Source organism: Budorcas taxicolor, chromosome 14 (assembly GCF_023091745.1).
Source record: "Budorcas taxicolor isolate Tak-1 chromosome 14, Takin1.1, whole genome shotgun sequence".
NCBI classification, from domain to species: Eukaryota; Metazoa; Chordata; class Mammalia; order Artiodactyla; family Bovidae; genus Budorcas; species Budorcas taxicolor.
Genome location: NC_068923.1, coordinates 43,736,819 through 43,751,732, shown reverse-complemented (window position 1 = coordinate 43,751,732; position 14,914 = coordinate 43,736,819). Strand labels below are relative to the sequence as shown.

Sequence of the window (14,914 nt, the reverse complement as noted above, 5' to 3'; positions counted from 1 at the left end):
CAAAGTATCTCATTCCCTAGCCTTTCCTCCCAAGTTTCTTTAGTGAGTCTACTGTTAACCCCAGCTGTTATTACTTCAGGCAGCAATGACTACAAATTTGCCCATAAATGTTTTCAACAAATCCCCGTCCCCCCGCCCTCCCCCCTCCCCCCTCCCCCGCACCTGCTCCTTTTCATGGCAACTTTAGCACTGGGTGAGTTTGATTTAGGTGAGATAAAACAAACCTCTTAAATAGGTCTTCCAGAAAGCCACCAGACAGATCATCCAATGACAGTTATTTGCAAATGAAGTCCTTCCTGCTTCTTCTAGTACCAGGAGTACCATGAATGCAGGCAGTTTATTTTCAAGATTACAACTGAGCACAGGAGCAAGATGTGGGACTAGGATAATTTAAAATGCCATGAAATTCACTGTTCTTACCATGATTCAACTTAATTAAAAATAAGTACACCCCAATTGCCACAAGCTTTTGTACAGTTTTCAGATTCTGAAAAGGTTGATTCTGATAGTTTTGATAGTTGAAAAATCTTTCAGATTTTTAGTTGTTTTTCTGGTGGAGCAGACTTTAGAAGTCCCTTGTTCATCTATTTCCAGTGATATCATCACCTAGTGGCTCAGAGGATAAAGCATCTGCCTGCAGTATGGGAGACCCGGGTTCGATCCCTGGGTTGGGAAGATCCCCGGGAGAAGGAAATGGCAACCCACTCCAGTATTCTTGCCTGGAGAATCCCATGGACAGAGGAGCTTGGTGGGCTACAGTCCATGGGGTCGCAAAGAGTCAGACACGACTGAGCGACTTCACTTCACCCACTCTTGTACAGTTTCCAGATTCTGAAAAGGTTGATTCTAATAGTTTTGATAGTTGAAAAATCTTTCAGATTTTTAGTTGTTTTTATGGTGGAGCAGACTTTAGGAGTCCCTTGTTCAACTATTTCCAGTGATGTCATCACTTATCAATAGTTACAAATGTACGAATTTCAATAAAATGTATTTTTAAAGTTTATAGAAAACATTTCTTTGAAAGTAAACTTTTATACTTTATGCTTCTGTTTCAAGAATACTGCTAGACATAAAGCAGATTTAAGGAAGATTTTGGTACCTAAAAGATGTAGCAACGCCCAACGAGGAAAACAATGTTAGTTTTGTACCTTCCTACTCTTGCTTTCACATTTACATCTACATAATTTCTTTCAATTGCTATATTGTGTTTTTTGGCTTGAGGGCCATTGCTCAAGCACCCAGGAAAACAAGCATTGCTTTGTTATACTGATTTATTCACTTATACTTTTCATGCATGCATTTATTTGTACTTAGTCACTCAATCGTGTCCTATTCTTTATGGCCCCATGGACCATAGCCTGCCAGGCTCCTCTGTCCATGGAATGTTCCAGAAGAATACTGATGTGGATTACCACTTCCTATTCCAGGGGATCTTCCCCACCTGGGGATAGAACCCAGCATCTCCTGCATTGCAGGTGGATTCTTTTTACTGCTGACCAACAGGAAAGCCAGTGTAAATTGTCCTAAAATTGGTATAATTTGTCCTAAAATTAAGTCTGCATTAAGTTTCTTGTGGAAGACTTCTCTAATCCTTGGTCCACATCAGCTTTGTTATATACTCTCATGGAACCATCCTTTTTCCCTTTAGATCTCCTTATCTTATCAGTAATTATGCACTCATTTTTGTCACCATTAGATTAGTTCTTGTCTCCTCCATTAGGTTACATGAGATCAGTGACCATGGTTCGCTTAGAACTGTACCCCCAGGACCTACCGTAGTGCCTGGAACAGAAATGAATAAGGGCATGAAGCATTCACTTTCATTAAATGATTGATATGAATTTTATGCTGAAATTACTCTATCCCCCTGTACCACAACTTACCTTGTTTTGCTTGTTGTTTAATATGTATCTTTTAAATCTTACTAAATCTAACTCTTTATAAGTTAACCTCTTTAAATGGCACAGAATTTATATTTACAGATATGTATCAATTAGACAAAGAAATGGCATTAGAGAAAAAGACATTAGAGAAAGAAATGGCCACCCACCCCAGTATTCTTGCCTGGAAATCCCATGGACAGCAGAGCCTGGCAGGTTACAGTCCATGGGGGCCACAAGAGTCAGACACAATTTAGTGACTAAACCACTACCACCATCAGTAGACATAGATACAGAAATCAGTTCAGTTCAGTCACTCAGTCATGTCCAACTCTTTGAGACCCCGTGGACTGCAGCACGCCAGGCTTCCCTGTCCATCATCAACTCCCGGAGTTCATTTCCATTGAGTCGGTGATGCTATCCAGCCATCTCATCCTCATTGTGCCCTTCTCGCACCTTCAATCTTTCCCAGCATCAGGGTCTTTTCCAGTGAGTCAGTTCTTCACATCAGATGGTCAAAGTATTGGAGCTTCAGCATCAGTCCTTCCAATGAATATACAGGACTAATTTCCTTTAGGGCTAGCTGGTTTGATCTCCTTGCTGTCCAAGGGACTCTCAAGAGTCTTCTCCAACACTACAGTTCAAAAGCATCAGTTCTTTGGTGCTCAGCTTTCTTTATGGTCCAACTCTCACATCCATACTTGACTACTGGATTACTACCATATGGACTACTACCATAGCTTTGATTATACAGACCTTTGTCAGTGAAGTAATGTCTCTGCTTTTTCATATGCTGTAGGTTGATCATAGCTTTTCTTCCAGGGAGCAAGCATCTTTTAATTTCATGGCTGCGATCATCATCTGCAGTGATTTTGGACCCCAAGAAAATAAAGTCTCAAACTGTTTCCATTGTTTCCCCATCTATTTGCCATGAAGTGATGGGAGCAGATGCCATGATCTTAGTTTTCTGAATGTTGACTTTTAAGCCAACTTTTTCACTCTCCTCTTTCACTTTCATCAAGAGGTTCTTTAGTTCCTCTTTGCTTTCTACCATAAGGGTGGTGTCATCTGCATATCTGAGGTTATTGATATTTCTCCCGGCAATCTTGATTCTAGCTTGTACTTCATCCAGCCCGGCATTTCGCATGGTGTACTCTGCATACAAGTGAAATAAGCAAGGTGACCATATACAGCCTTAACATACTCCTTTCCCTATTTGGAACTAGTCTGTTGTTCCATGTTCAGTTCTAACTGTTGCTTCTTGACCTGCATACAGATTTCTCAGGAGGCAGGTCAGGTGTTCTGGTATTCCCATCTCTCTCAGCATTTTCCACAGTTTGTTTTGATCCATACAATCAAAGGCGTTAGTGTAGTCAATGAAGCAGAAATAGAGGTTTCTCTGGAACTCTTTTGCTTTTTCTATGATCCAACAGATGATGGCAATTTGACCTCTGATTCCTCTGCCTTTTCTAAATCCAGTTTAAACACTTGGCAGTTCTCATTTCCAGTACTTTTGAAGCCTGGCTTGGAGAATTTTAAGCATTACTTTACTAGCATGTGAGATGAGTGCAATTGTGCGGTAGTTTGAGCATTCTTTGGCATTGCCTTTCTTTGGGATTGGAATGAAAACTGACCATTTCCAGTCCTGTGGCCACTGCTGAGTTTTCCAAATTAGCTGGCATAGTGAGTGCAGCACTTTCACAGCATCGTCTTTTAGGATCTGAAATAGCTCAGCTGGTATTCCATCATGGTGAGAGATGAATACACATATCTAGATATAGAAATAGGTATGTATATTCATCTCTCACAGTGTAATATAATAAGTATTCAAAAGTAAACAGGTATTGAGTGAATGAGTGAGTGGGGAAAAAAATCATTGATCATAATGATTCTAGAGCCCAGGAATAATCAAAATTGATGCTGCATGAAGAATGAAGAGAATCAAGTTGGTTCAACTTGATCAAGTTAGATCAAGTTCAACTAAGAGGAAGAACTAAGAGGATCTGCTACAGGAGAAGAGAAGTTCTTACTGACCTGGAGGATCACTCTGGCATAGCCTCATCTACTCTTCTTTTCAGTGGAAGGTTTTAGAATTCAGGAAGCAAATTAGTGCTTGATAGAGATTAATTTCAATTTATTTCGTGAGCTTGAATCATCACTTTGCCTTGTAAATATTTACAATTCTTCTATTAGCTATGCACTCCTCTGACATTTAAACTTTATTCATAAGCACCTCTATTATGACCTGTAATTGCTGATAAAGATGGGTAAAAGCACCACATATTGGGGTTGCCACAGATCTCTATGGAAATGACAGTCTTTCCTTCCTCTTGTGAAAACACCATTTGCCTCACTTCAGTCTAGGCTGAGGCAACTCACCTCTTCAGGGGTGGAAGACAATTTCCAGAAAGTTCCAGGTGAAGTTGAATGAAACAGAAGAATCAACTGAGTCCCTGGTACCTTGGGAACCAAGATTTTGGTACCTTGTCTACAAGGAGAAATTAAAGCTTACCCGTGGACAAAGAGACCCAGGTGCTAACGTACAAATGATTCATTCTGATTCCGTGGTTCTCTGAGGACTTAAGAAAGAGCTCAGTCTTTGATTTCTCCTCCAGTTGGCCAACCATATGTTAGGCTCTTGTGCCATAAACACCATGGAGACCAAGCAGCTTTCTTTTCGACCATCTTAAGTTTGTTTTTATCTAACTTCACGTGAGTACACATGTAGTAACTTCACATCACTGTACACATCAGTGTAAATAAAGACTACCATTTAAGTTACAGATGAGATTGTAATCCTCAGTCCATGGGATTTTCCAGGCAAGAGTGCTGGAGTGGATTGTCATTTCCTTCTCCAGGGGATCTTCCCAACCCAGGAATCAAACCCGGGTCTCCTGCATTGCAGGCAGACGCTTTAGCATCTGAGCCACCAGGGAAGCCCACTCAAGACTTAGATTGTCTAAATTGCACAGCTGGCTCTATTTTCTAGTTTTCCATTCACTATTGTCGGTCTCCTCCTTCACCAGCTTCCCAACTCAAAAATGTTGTTGGTTCAGAGGTGCTGCTTAAATTAGGCAAGAGGGAAAAGCATGTCTGTTTAAAGCTGCAGCAAATATGGGAAAGATGGATAAATGCTTAACCATTCCAGATGTATCTGAACTTTAAAAGATTAACTCAAGTAAGTCTTCTTCAGACAGCTTGAAAAAGGGGGAGTAAAGACTTTTAGGCTGTGGGAGAATGCGGGAAAATCTTTCTTTATCTTATGAAACCCTGTTGGGATCAAGTGACATGACCCAGCTATGGGAAAATTGGATGAAATAAGGCTTAGACTTCAAACTCCTGGGAATTATGGTGGCTGAGATGGTAAAGAATCTGCCTGCAATTATTTGAGTTTGATCCCTGGGTTGGGAAGTTCCCCTAGAGAAGGAAATGGCAACCCACTCCAGTATTCTTACCTGGAGAATCCCATGGACAGAGGAGCTACAGTCCATAGGGTTGCAAAGAGTCTAACACGACTGAGTGACTAACACTTTTTTTCACTTTTTCAGACTTCAGACTCTTAGGAGTTATTACACTCCATGATACTAAAAGCAGGTTTATTTCATAAGGAAGGCCCTGGATAAGACTCATGGCACAAACCTGAAACTATCACAACATTGTTAATTGGCTATACCCACAATATAAAATTAAAAGTTCAAAGTTTGAAAAAAAAAAAGACTCATAGCATAATCTCATTCCGTGATGTGGCACTTTTGACATGGTACAGAAACTCACCTTATGCTCGATAAATGGTTTTTGAACAGTAGCACCAAATAGCAGTATAATTTCAGACTTTAAAGGATAATGAGAGTATCTGTCCATTCATAATAGTACCTGGTACTTCCATTGTGCTTTTCCACAAAGGCTTCATGCACTTTGAAAAATGATCTCTTCACAAAATCTCAGTGAGGCAATTGACACAGTAGAAGCCTTCCTTTTGTCATACTCCTTGATGTCCTTTGAGAGAGCTGGGGGCTCCAAATTATCAGGTGACTAACGAACCATGATTGTACTCATAATACAGGAAAAACAATGATATGGGGGAAAGAGATGGTTTATTCACAGAAAAGTTCTAGGATAAATATTTCTAAATAGACCCAGAAAGGGACTGAGAGAGATATGTGAGGCTTCTGTCTATGATACTCTCTTAAAAATAAAGAGCTAAAGATATTGATAATTTCCCGTCCAACTCTGTACCCCCTCTTTGAGAACATTACCACTTCTCCTTCCCATCGAGTTGGATCCCACAGTCCTTGATAAGTGGTGCTGGGGATTTGTGATTCCGGATCTCTAGCCTGAGCCAGGCATTCGTGAGTGAGCAGCTGATCTAGCTGAGTCCATTAGCTACTTGCTCAGGAATTGAGAACTGGGACTTATGAAAGCTGAGAAGTGGATAAGAACCAAAATAGTTCTCCTCTTCCCACCTGTGTCTACCTTTATGGGACTATGGAAAACATTCTGTTTCCTTCTCTGAGCAGCTCTAAGTTGGTTTAAAAAGGAAGCCCTGATGGAAAACAACCTAAATATCCATTGACAGAGAGAGGATTCATTCACCGTATGGCTATACAGCACTGTGAAAACAATGAAACTTCCTTATGAACTGATCATTTCTTAGAATGATCTCCAAGATATATTAAAAAAGAATGCAATGCACAAGATAGGACTGATAGTACATCACCATTTGTATAACAAGAAAGGGAAATTTAACATTCTTAGACCATTTACATTTAATATAATTACTAATACGTAAGTCTGTCATTTTACTATTTGATTTCTGCTTGTTTCCTCTGTTTCTCATTTCCCCGTTTCCCTTTTCTTGACTTCCTGGGGGTTATCTGAACATTTTTAAGGATTCAATCTTGATTTACTTGTAGTATTTTTTGGAGTCTATTAATTTGTCTACTCTTTTTAGTGGTTGGGTATATATTTATCACAGTCTTTCAGATCCAAGATTCCTTCTTTCATCATTTTATTTCTTTTGAAGAACACCTTTTAGCCATTCTTTGAGTAGATCTGCTAGTGATTAATTGTTTTAGTTTTCCTTAATCTGAGAATGTCTTTCTTTCCCCTTAATTCCTGAAGTATATAATGGGAAACACTAGAGATCTCTTCAAGCAAATTAGAGATACCAAGGGAACATTTCATGCAAAAATGGGCACAATAAAGGACAGAAATGATATGGACCTAACAGAAGCAGAAGATCTCAAGAAGAGGTGGCAAGAATACACAGAACGATCCAAAAAAGATTTTCATGACCCAGATAATCACAATGGTATGATCACTCACCTAGAGCCAGACATCCTGGAATGTAAAGTCAAGTAGGCCTTAGGAAGCATCACTACAAACAAAGCCAGTGGAGGTGATGGAATTCCAGTTGAGCTATTTCAAATAAAAGATGATGCTGTGAAATTGCTGCACTCAATAATACCAGCAAATTGGGAAAACTCAGCAGTAGCCACAGGACTGGAAAAGGTCAGGTTTCATTCCAATCCCAAATAAAGGCAATGCCAAAGAATGCTCAAACTACCACACAGTTGCATTCATCTCATACACTAGTAAAATAATGCTCAAAATTCTCCAAGCCAGTCTTCAACAGCACATGAACCATGAACTTCCAGATGTTCAAGCTGGATTTAGAAAAGGCAGAGGAACCAGAAATCAAATTGCCAACATCCATTGGATCTAGAAAAAGCAAGAGGGTTGCAAAAAGAACATCTACTTCTGCTTTATTGATTATGCCAAACAAACTGTGGAAAATTATTCAAGAGATGGGATAACCAGACCACCTGACCTGCCTCTTGAGAAATCTGTATGCAGGTCAGGAAGCAACAATTAGATCTGAACATGGAACAACAGACTGGGTCCAAATAGGGAAAGGAGTACATCAAGGCTGTATATTGTCACCCTGCTTATTTAACTTATATGCAGAGTACAACATGAGAAACGCTGGGCTGGATGAAGTACAAGCTGGAATCAAGGTTCCCAGGAAAAATATCAATAACCTCAGATGTGCAGATGACACTACCCTGATGGCAGAAAGCGAAGAAGAACTAAAGAGCCTCTTGATGAAAGTGAAAGAGGAGAGTGAAAAAGTTGGCTTAAAAGTCAACATTCAGAAAACTAAGATCATGGCATCTGGTCCCATCACTTCATGGCGAATCAATGGGGAAACAGTGGAAACAGTGACAGACTTTATTTTCTTGGGCTCCAAAATCACTGCAGATGGTGATGACTGCAGCCATGAAATTAAAAGATGCTTGCTCCCTGGAAGAAAATCTATGACTAACCTAGACAGCATATTAAAAAGCAGAGACATTACTTTGCCAACAAAGGTCCATATAGTCAAGGCTATGGTTTTTCCAGTAGTCATGTATGGATGTGAGAGTTGGACTATAAAGAAAGCTGAGCACTGAAGAATTGATGCTTTTGAACTGTGGTGTTGGAGAAGACTCTTGAGAGTCCCTTGGATGGCAAGGAGATCCAACCAGCCCATCCTAAAGGAAATCAGTCCTAAATATTCACTGGAAGGACTGATGCTGAAGCTGAAACTCCAGTGCTTTGGCTACCTGATTCGAAGATCTGACTCATTTGAAAAGACCCTGATGCTGGGAAAGATTGAAGGCAGGAGGAGAAGGGGATGGCAGAGGATGAGATGGCTGGATGGCATCACCGACTCAATGGACATGAGTTTGAGTAAACTCCAGGAGTTGTTGATGGACAGGGAAGCCTTGTAAACTGCAGTCCATGGGGTCACAAAGAGTTGGACATGATGAGCGACTGAACTGACTGACTGACTGATAGTTTCACCAGACATAGAATTCACAGTTCTTTAAGCATTTGAAAGCTATCATATCTCTTCTTTCTGGTCACTGTTATTTCAGATGAGAAATATGCTGTCATTTGAATTACTGTTCCCATATAGGTATTATGTCGTTTCTCTGTCTGCTTTTAAGATATTTTCTTTGCCTTTAGTTTTCACAGGTTTAATTATGATGTATATTGGCATGAATTTGTTTAGATTTATTCTATTTGAGATGCACTTAACCTCTTGATTTATAGGTTTGTATATTTTGCCAAATTTGGGGAATTTTCAGTCATTATTTCTTTGAATACTCATTCCGTGCCACTCTTTCTCCTCCCCTTCTAGGACACCGGTGCTATAAAAGTTGGCTCTTTGGTTAATGGCCTCACAGTTTCCTGTGACTGTTTGTTTTCAGTTTATTTTCTTCTGCTGTTCAGCTTGCATATATTCCATGGATCCGCCCTCCACTGATTCTGTTCTCTGTTATCCCACTCTACTACTAAGCTCATCCAGTTAGTTGTATTATTTCTGTAATTTTTCAGTTCTTTAATTTCCGTTTGGTTCTTTTTATTACTTCTATTTCTTTGCTGAAATTTCTTTTTTTCTCACTTGGTTCAAGAGAATTTGCAATTGCTTATTGAATCTTTTTTGATGGTGACTCTGGGATACCTAGATAATTCCAATAACTGGTTCATCTCTGTGTGGGAGTAAGGTGATTATCGTTTCTCATGCAAGTTGGGATTTCCTTTTTTCCTTGTATACAATGAGTGACTTTGGCTATTATGAGACCCTGGTTTCTATTTTTTTTAAATAAAACACTATTTAAAAAATTATTTATTGATTATTTTGACTTTGCTGGGTCTTTGTTGCTGTCCGGGCTTTTTCTCTAGTTGCGGTGAGCGGGTGCTACTCCCTAGTTGCCATGTGCCAGCTTCTCGTTGCTGTGGCTTCTCTCGTTGTGGAGCACCAGCTCTACCGTAGTTGCCATGCATTGACTCAGCAGTTGTGACTCGTGGTCTCTAGAGCATGGGCTCAGTAGTTGTGGTGCATGGGCTTACGTGCCCTGTGGCATGTGGGATCTTCCCACCCCAGGGATCAAACCGGAGTCCCCTGCACTACAAGGCAGATTCTTAACCACGGGATCACCAGGGAAGCCCCTCTGGGTCCTATTTAAATGTTTTACTTTAACAGTCAGTCACTTTGTTAGAGCTTAGCTTGCAGGTCCTAGCCTACTTTTGTGGTCAGTGGTTCCAATGACAATCTAATCTTCAGACCGTATGGTGTTGTTTTGGTCAACTTGGTCTGTCTCCTGCCTCTGGGGCCCCTACTGGTGCTTGTTGGTTCTAGATGAAGAAGGGAAAGGAGCCTCCCCAGTCTGGGTGCCTTGTTGCCTTTAGGTGGGGAAAGAGAATCTCCAGGGGCAGGGACAAAAACACTTCCTGGGTTGGGTGTTTCTTGTGGCAGAATCCCTTGGTGTTAATTTCCCCTGTAAAGTGGGGTCTCTGGTGAGAGAGGGAAGTCTCAGGCTGGGGAAAGTCCTCTGTCTGGCTGTTTTTAGGGAGACATGCAGTGGGTCCCCGTTTCTGTGGGGATTGCCTAGAGCTGTTGGCAGGGCTCCCGTTCAGTTTGGAGGAAGTGTAGGACCACCGGGCTGCCTTCCATTGCTATGGCGGGTGCCGGGAAAGGCCAGGCCTGGCTTACCTTTTCTTAGATGTGAAGTCATCAGAGGCCTTGTCACAGTGCTGTTCCTTTGCTCCTGTGGTCCCTAAATGATTCCCCTTTTCTTCTTCCTTCTTCCTTTCGAAGGCTCTCTTCTTTTGTCTTTTGAGTTATTTCCAAAGCTTTTTGTCATGTTTAGCACGAGGAAATGGGAGAGACAAGCCTATACCATCTTGCCTAGACTAGAAGGTCTCTGTATATGCTTATATAGGCATAAGATCTCTCTGTAGAAGGGTATACAAGGAATTGTTTTCCCGGGGAGGGAACCTGGGGGATTTGAGGTAGGAAGGAGACTTATTTCTTGCATACCTGTTTCTGTGTTCTTCCCTGATGGCTCAGACAGTAAAGCATCTGCCTGCAATGTAGGGGACCTAGGTTTGATGCCTGGGTCAGGCAAATCCTCTGGAGAAGGGCATGGCAACCCACTGCTGTATTCTTGCCTAGAGAATTCTACGGACAGAAGAGCCTGATGGGCTACAGTTCATGGAGTCACAAAGAGTCTGACACGACTGAGCAACTAACACTTTCATTTTATGTGATCTCATGTTAATCAGGTGAATATATTATGTATTCAAAAACAAAATAAAATTTCTAGCTCAACCTTATTCAAGAGCACAACCAAGGATTACAACAGAGGTCAAGCGGTGTATAGATTCAACAGTTGGTAATTTTATTAAACTTCACTGACTTTTAATTTCACTGTATTGTCACTGCTTTGATCCAGATCCCTGAATATAAGAATAATATTCTCAGTGGATTTTTCAGCCTGCTCATACATTTTGAATAACTAGCAGAATACAAATGTGTAATTTAGTTAGAAGGAGAGACTTTTGGCAGCATACTAGTATCCTAATCAGCTGAAAAAATAATATTTGTATGACATTAAAACAAAATTAATAGGAAGACACTGATTACATGAAGAGACTTTAGGTTGTAATGATTAAACTTGCAAACTACTCAGCATAATTAGTGCCTTAATTAGGATATGACCTGAAATTTCAGTTTACAAAATAAAGGCAATTAAAAGTCACATTTGTAAAGTGGGCTCTAGAACTTATAGTTAGACATCACTTTTTTTCCCATTTTGGGAAGCATCTTTTTAGGTATTATACGTATTGTGCATTTACTTTGATTCCTAGTCTCACCCCCAGCACAATGTCTCAGCCCAGAGCCTTCAAGGTCAAGTTTAATGACCTTTCACCAAGGACATCTACGCACATTAAGCCAAACAGCTTCTAGCCACAAAACTCTAGGGAGCAATGAAACAGCAAAGACTTTTCTAGCACATTAAGTTAAGTAAACTAGAAGTTTGATATTGACTTTGATTGAAATATACCATTTCACAGAACTATTTGGGTCCAAATGGCAGTTTTCACAACTGTCATTTATTTTTCAACATGTGCTTCTTGAAGGCATTTCAGGTCCCACAGCTTACCACATGGTGAAGGTTCTAATCCAAAGCCAAAGAATTTTCCATCAGTAGATAAAAATGGAGAATTCAATAAATTTTGGTGGGCTAGTGATTTAGGAAAAAATAATTTGGAATCCTACCTTCATTTTTCATGTCAAAATAAACTCCAAATGGATCAAAGATTGAATATAAAAGCAAAATTATAAATGTACTATAAGAAGATAATGGTTAAATATTTTTATAATATTATAATCAAGAGAGGCTTTTTAACCACAACAGATTAAGCAAAGCCATAAAGAAAATGACTAACAAACTTGCCTACTCAAAGATTTTAAACTTCCATACAGCAAAAAGAAAAAAGTTTTCCTAATTCAAGCCCAAATCAAGAAGTAACTGATTAAAATCTGAAACTTTCATTTGTCTTTTGATTCATTTTTCTTCTAAAGGCACAGTTTTATTTTTCAGTAAGTTAGGAAATAATTGGAAATATGCATTACCATTTATGTACAAGGATATTAAGTATAGGGTAAATTAAAAGAATTTACATGTTGACAAATAGCTCATGGGGCTTCTCCGGTGGGCCAGTGGCTGTCTGTGCTCCCAGTGCAGGCAGCCCAGTTCAATCCCTGGTCAGGGAACCAGATCCCACATGCCACAACTGAGACCCACTGCAGCCAAATAAGTCAGTTAAAATATTTTTTAATGGCTTACATTAAATTAATTAAGTTACAGAATAGCCTAGGCTACAGGCATTAAAAATCACAACATTAAATAGCACCTATATTCACGATAGATCCTCTTTAAAAAGAAAGCTAATTAGTTGGTGGGAATATAAATTGGTATAGCCATTGTGAAAAACAGTATGGAGATTTCTTAGAAAACTAAAAGTAGAGTTGCCATATGACCCTGTAATTTCACTCCTGGGTATGTATCTGAAAAAAATCAAAATCTCTGATTCGAAAAGATACTTGCACCCAGTATAGGGGTGGGACAGTGGGAGTTACAAACTACTGAATGTACGTTAGGCTTAAGGATATTGTACAAAACAGGGAATATCACCAATATGTAGTAAGTGTAAATGGAAAGTAACCTTTAAAAATTGTGTAAAAATAAAAAATCAAATAAAACAGAGAAAGAAATTGTTTTCCTAAAATATAAAAGGCACAAATCTGGAAAAAAATTTAAGAATGAAAAAATACAATTAACTAGTGAATATAACACAAAAGAAGCAGGCTCACAGATATAGAAAACAAACTGGTGGTTACCAGAGGCCGAGAGGGGGGACAATGTAGGGGTTGTATTATCTAGATTTTTTTTTAAAAGACTGGAAGAAAAATTTCAGTGATTGTCAGTAGAGGAAAAATGATGGATAAATGTTATTATCTTCATTTTTAGTAATTTCCAAATTCTGCAAAATAATTATACTTAATCCTTTTTTAAATTCCTTGATGCTTTTAAGAAAGTTATTTCAGTTTTTCCCAAAAACAGCTAAGTTGGAACTAGATCAGATATGAAAGATCAAAATGGAAGACTTGAAAAGCATAGCACAATACAGCAATTGCAGGAAATCCCCCCTTTATTTATTTAAAACCCTCTGCCATGTTTGGTGGTGCTATCATGTCAGTTAAGCACAATTCCTGGTCATTCGCAGTGTCTGTCTATCTGTCTCTCTCTCTCACAACATTAGAACACAAGACTATCTCTCCAGCATCACAGGAGAGTTGTTTCATAAAATCATCATCATGCTTCTCTGTTCCCAACTGCTCAGCTGTGGAATAGGGAATGGAACATGAGTTCCAAAGCTCTGATTACCAGGCCTCAGCAGGAAGCTTACGTCTCTGAAACTCACCAATCACCACATAGCTATCACTAGTAGTACAAGAAATGCCATCATTGAACTTCCTCTGTACCTGTAGGTCTTTTTAATTTCTTCATTTGATGCTCCCTTATGCAGACCAAGAATTTCATACAGAGCTTTTCCAGATGTTGACATTGTCCGCTGTCGTTGGTTAGGTATGTTACATGCCATTTTCTCAAACTGCAAAACCAAAGAGGGAGATGGCTGTGAAGGTTATGCATGCCAGATCTCTAAAGGGAAGAGAGTTTGTTTCTGAGTGTTTGTAAAATGTCGATCTGAAGTACATCTTTGTGTCAGCTGCAAAAGGAGGGGAGAAAAGGATTAGGAAAGCCAGCACTAGAGCTTCAGGTCAGGGTCCTAAGGGCTACATGCAGTCATGCAAATGGAATATGGCTTTGTCCACATGGCTAAATAGAAGCAAGATGTTATCTAAATAGCCAGCTAACTTACAGTTGTTAAAAACTGATCCTCTCAGGTCAGGCATACGTAGACTTTTTTCTGTCAGGATTTCTTTGGTTAGAATTTGTCCTTTTTAAAATATCTTTTCCAGATGTAGCCAACAACGGAAATAATCATCGATTTTACTTTGACTCTATTGGCATAGCCATTGTTAGAGTATGAGTTCTTAAAGACAAACAAAAAACGAAAACCCAACATTTTGTAAGTATCAAAAACAAAACAAAACACCACGTTCCTAGTCTCATCTGAGAGCCTAGTTAGACCATCTCTGCAACGATGGGGTGCCAAGTCCCCGACAGGGCTCAAGAGTTCTGTATGCAAGAGACTCCTCTCCCTGTGCTCTGTACAGAAGGGCTTGTGCTGCCCCGTGTCCCATGGAGCTGCCTTTTGCTGTTTCCTGGCTGTGGGGAAAGCATGGGGAGGCAAACACACTGGGGCTTTCCTGCATCCATCATGTAGTCTTGCCAAACCTAATGTCTTCACTCGGAATGCGAGGATAATAAAGCCCACATCATAAGGGCATCTTAAGGATTTAGAAATAATGCAGATGATGTACCGAGGACATATTGACTTTAAAAGAACTATTTCTATTAAAGGAGGCACAGTGTATAATTCAGAGTGTGCATGGCATTCTGACTATAGGTCTGAATATAGGCCTTGCCATGACCAGCTACATGACTGTCCCTATCTATAAACTGGAGACCAAAAAAGTACTTAAATTCATAGAGCTGTCGTAAGAATTAAAT

The 14,914-nt window shown here is 39.7% G+C and overlaps 1 protein-coding gene across 1 annotated transcript in view; it reads right to left on the bottom strand.

Moving 5' to 3' along the window:
* The window catches only part of DNAJC5B (DnaJ heat shock protein family (Hsp40) member C5 beta), a 58,264-nt gene extending 44,384 nt beyond the window's left edge, over positions 1-13,880 (bottom strand). The window contains exon 1 of the mRNA XM_052651743.1: positions 13,762-13,880. Coding sequence (XP_052507703.1) covers positions 13,762-13,880 — 119 coding nt within the window. The remainder of the gene's footprint in view (positions 1-13,761) is intronic.
* Between the last annotated feature and the right edge of the window lie 1,034 nt (positions 13,881-14,914).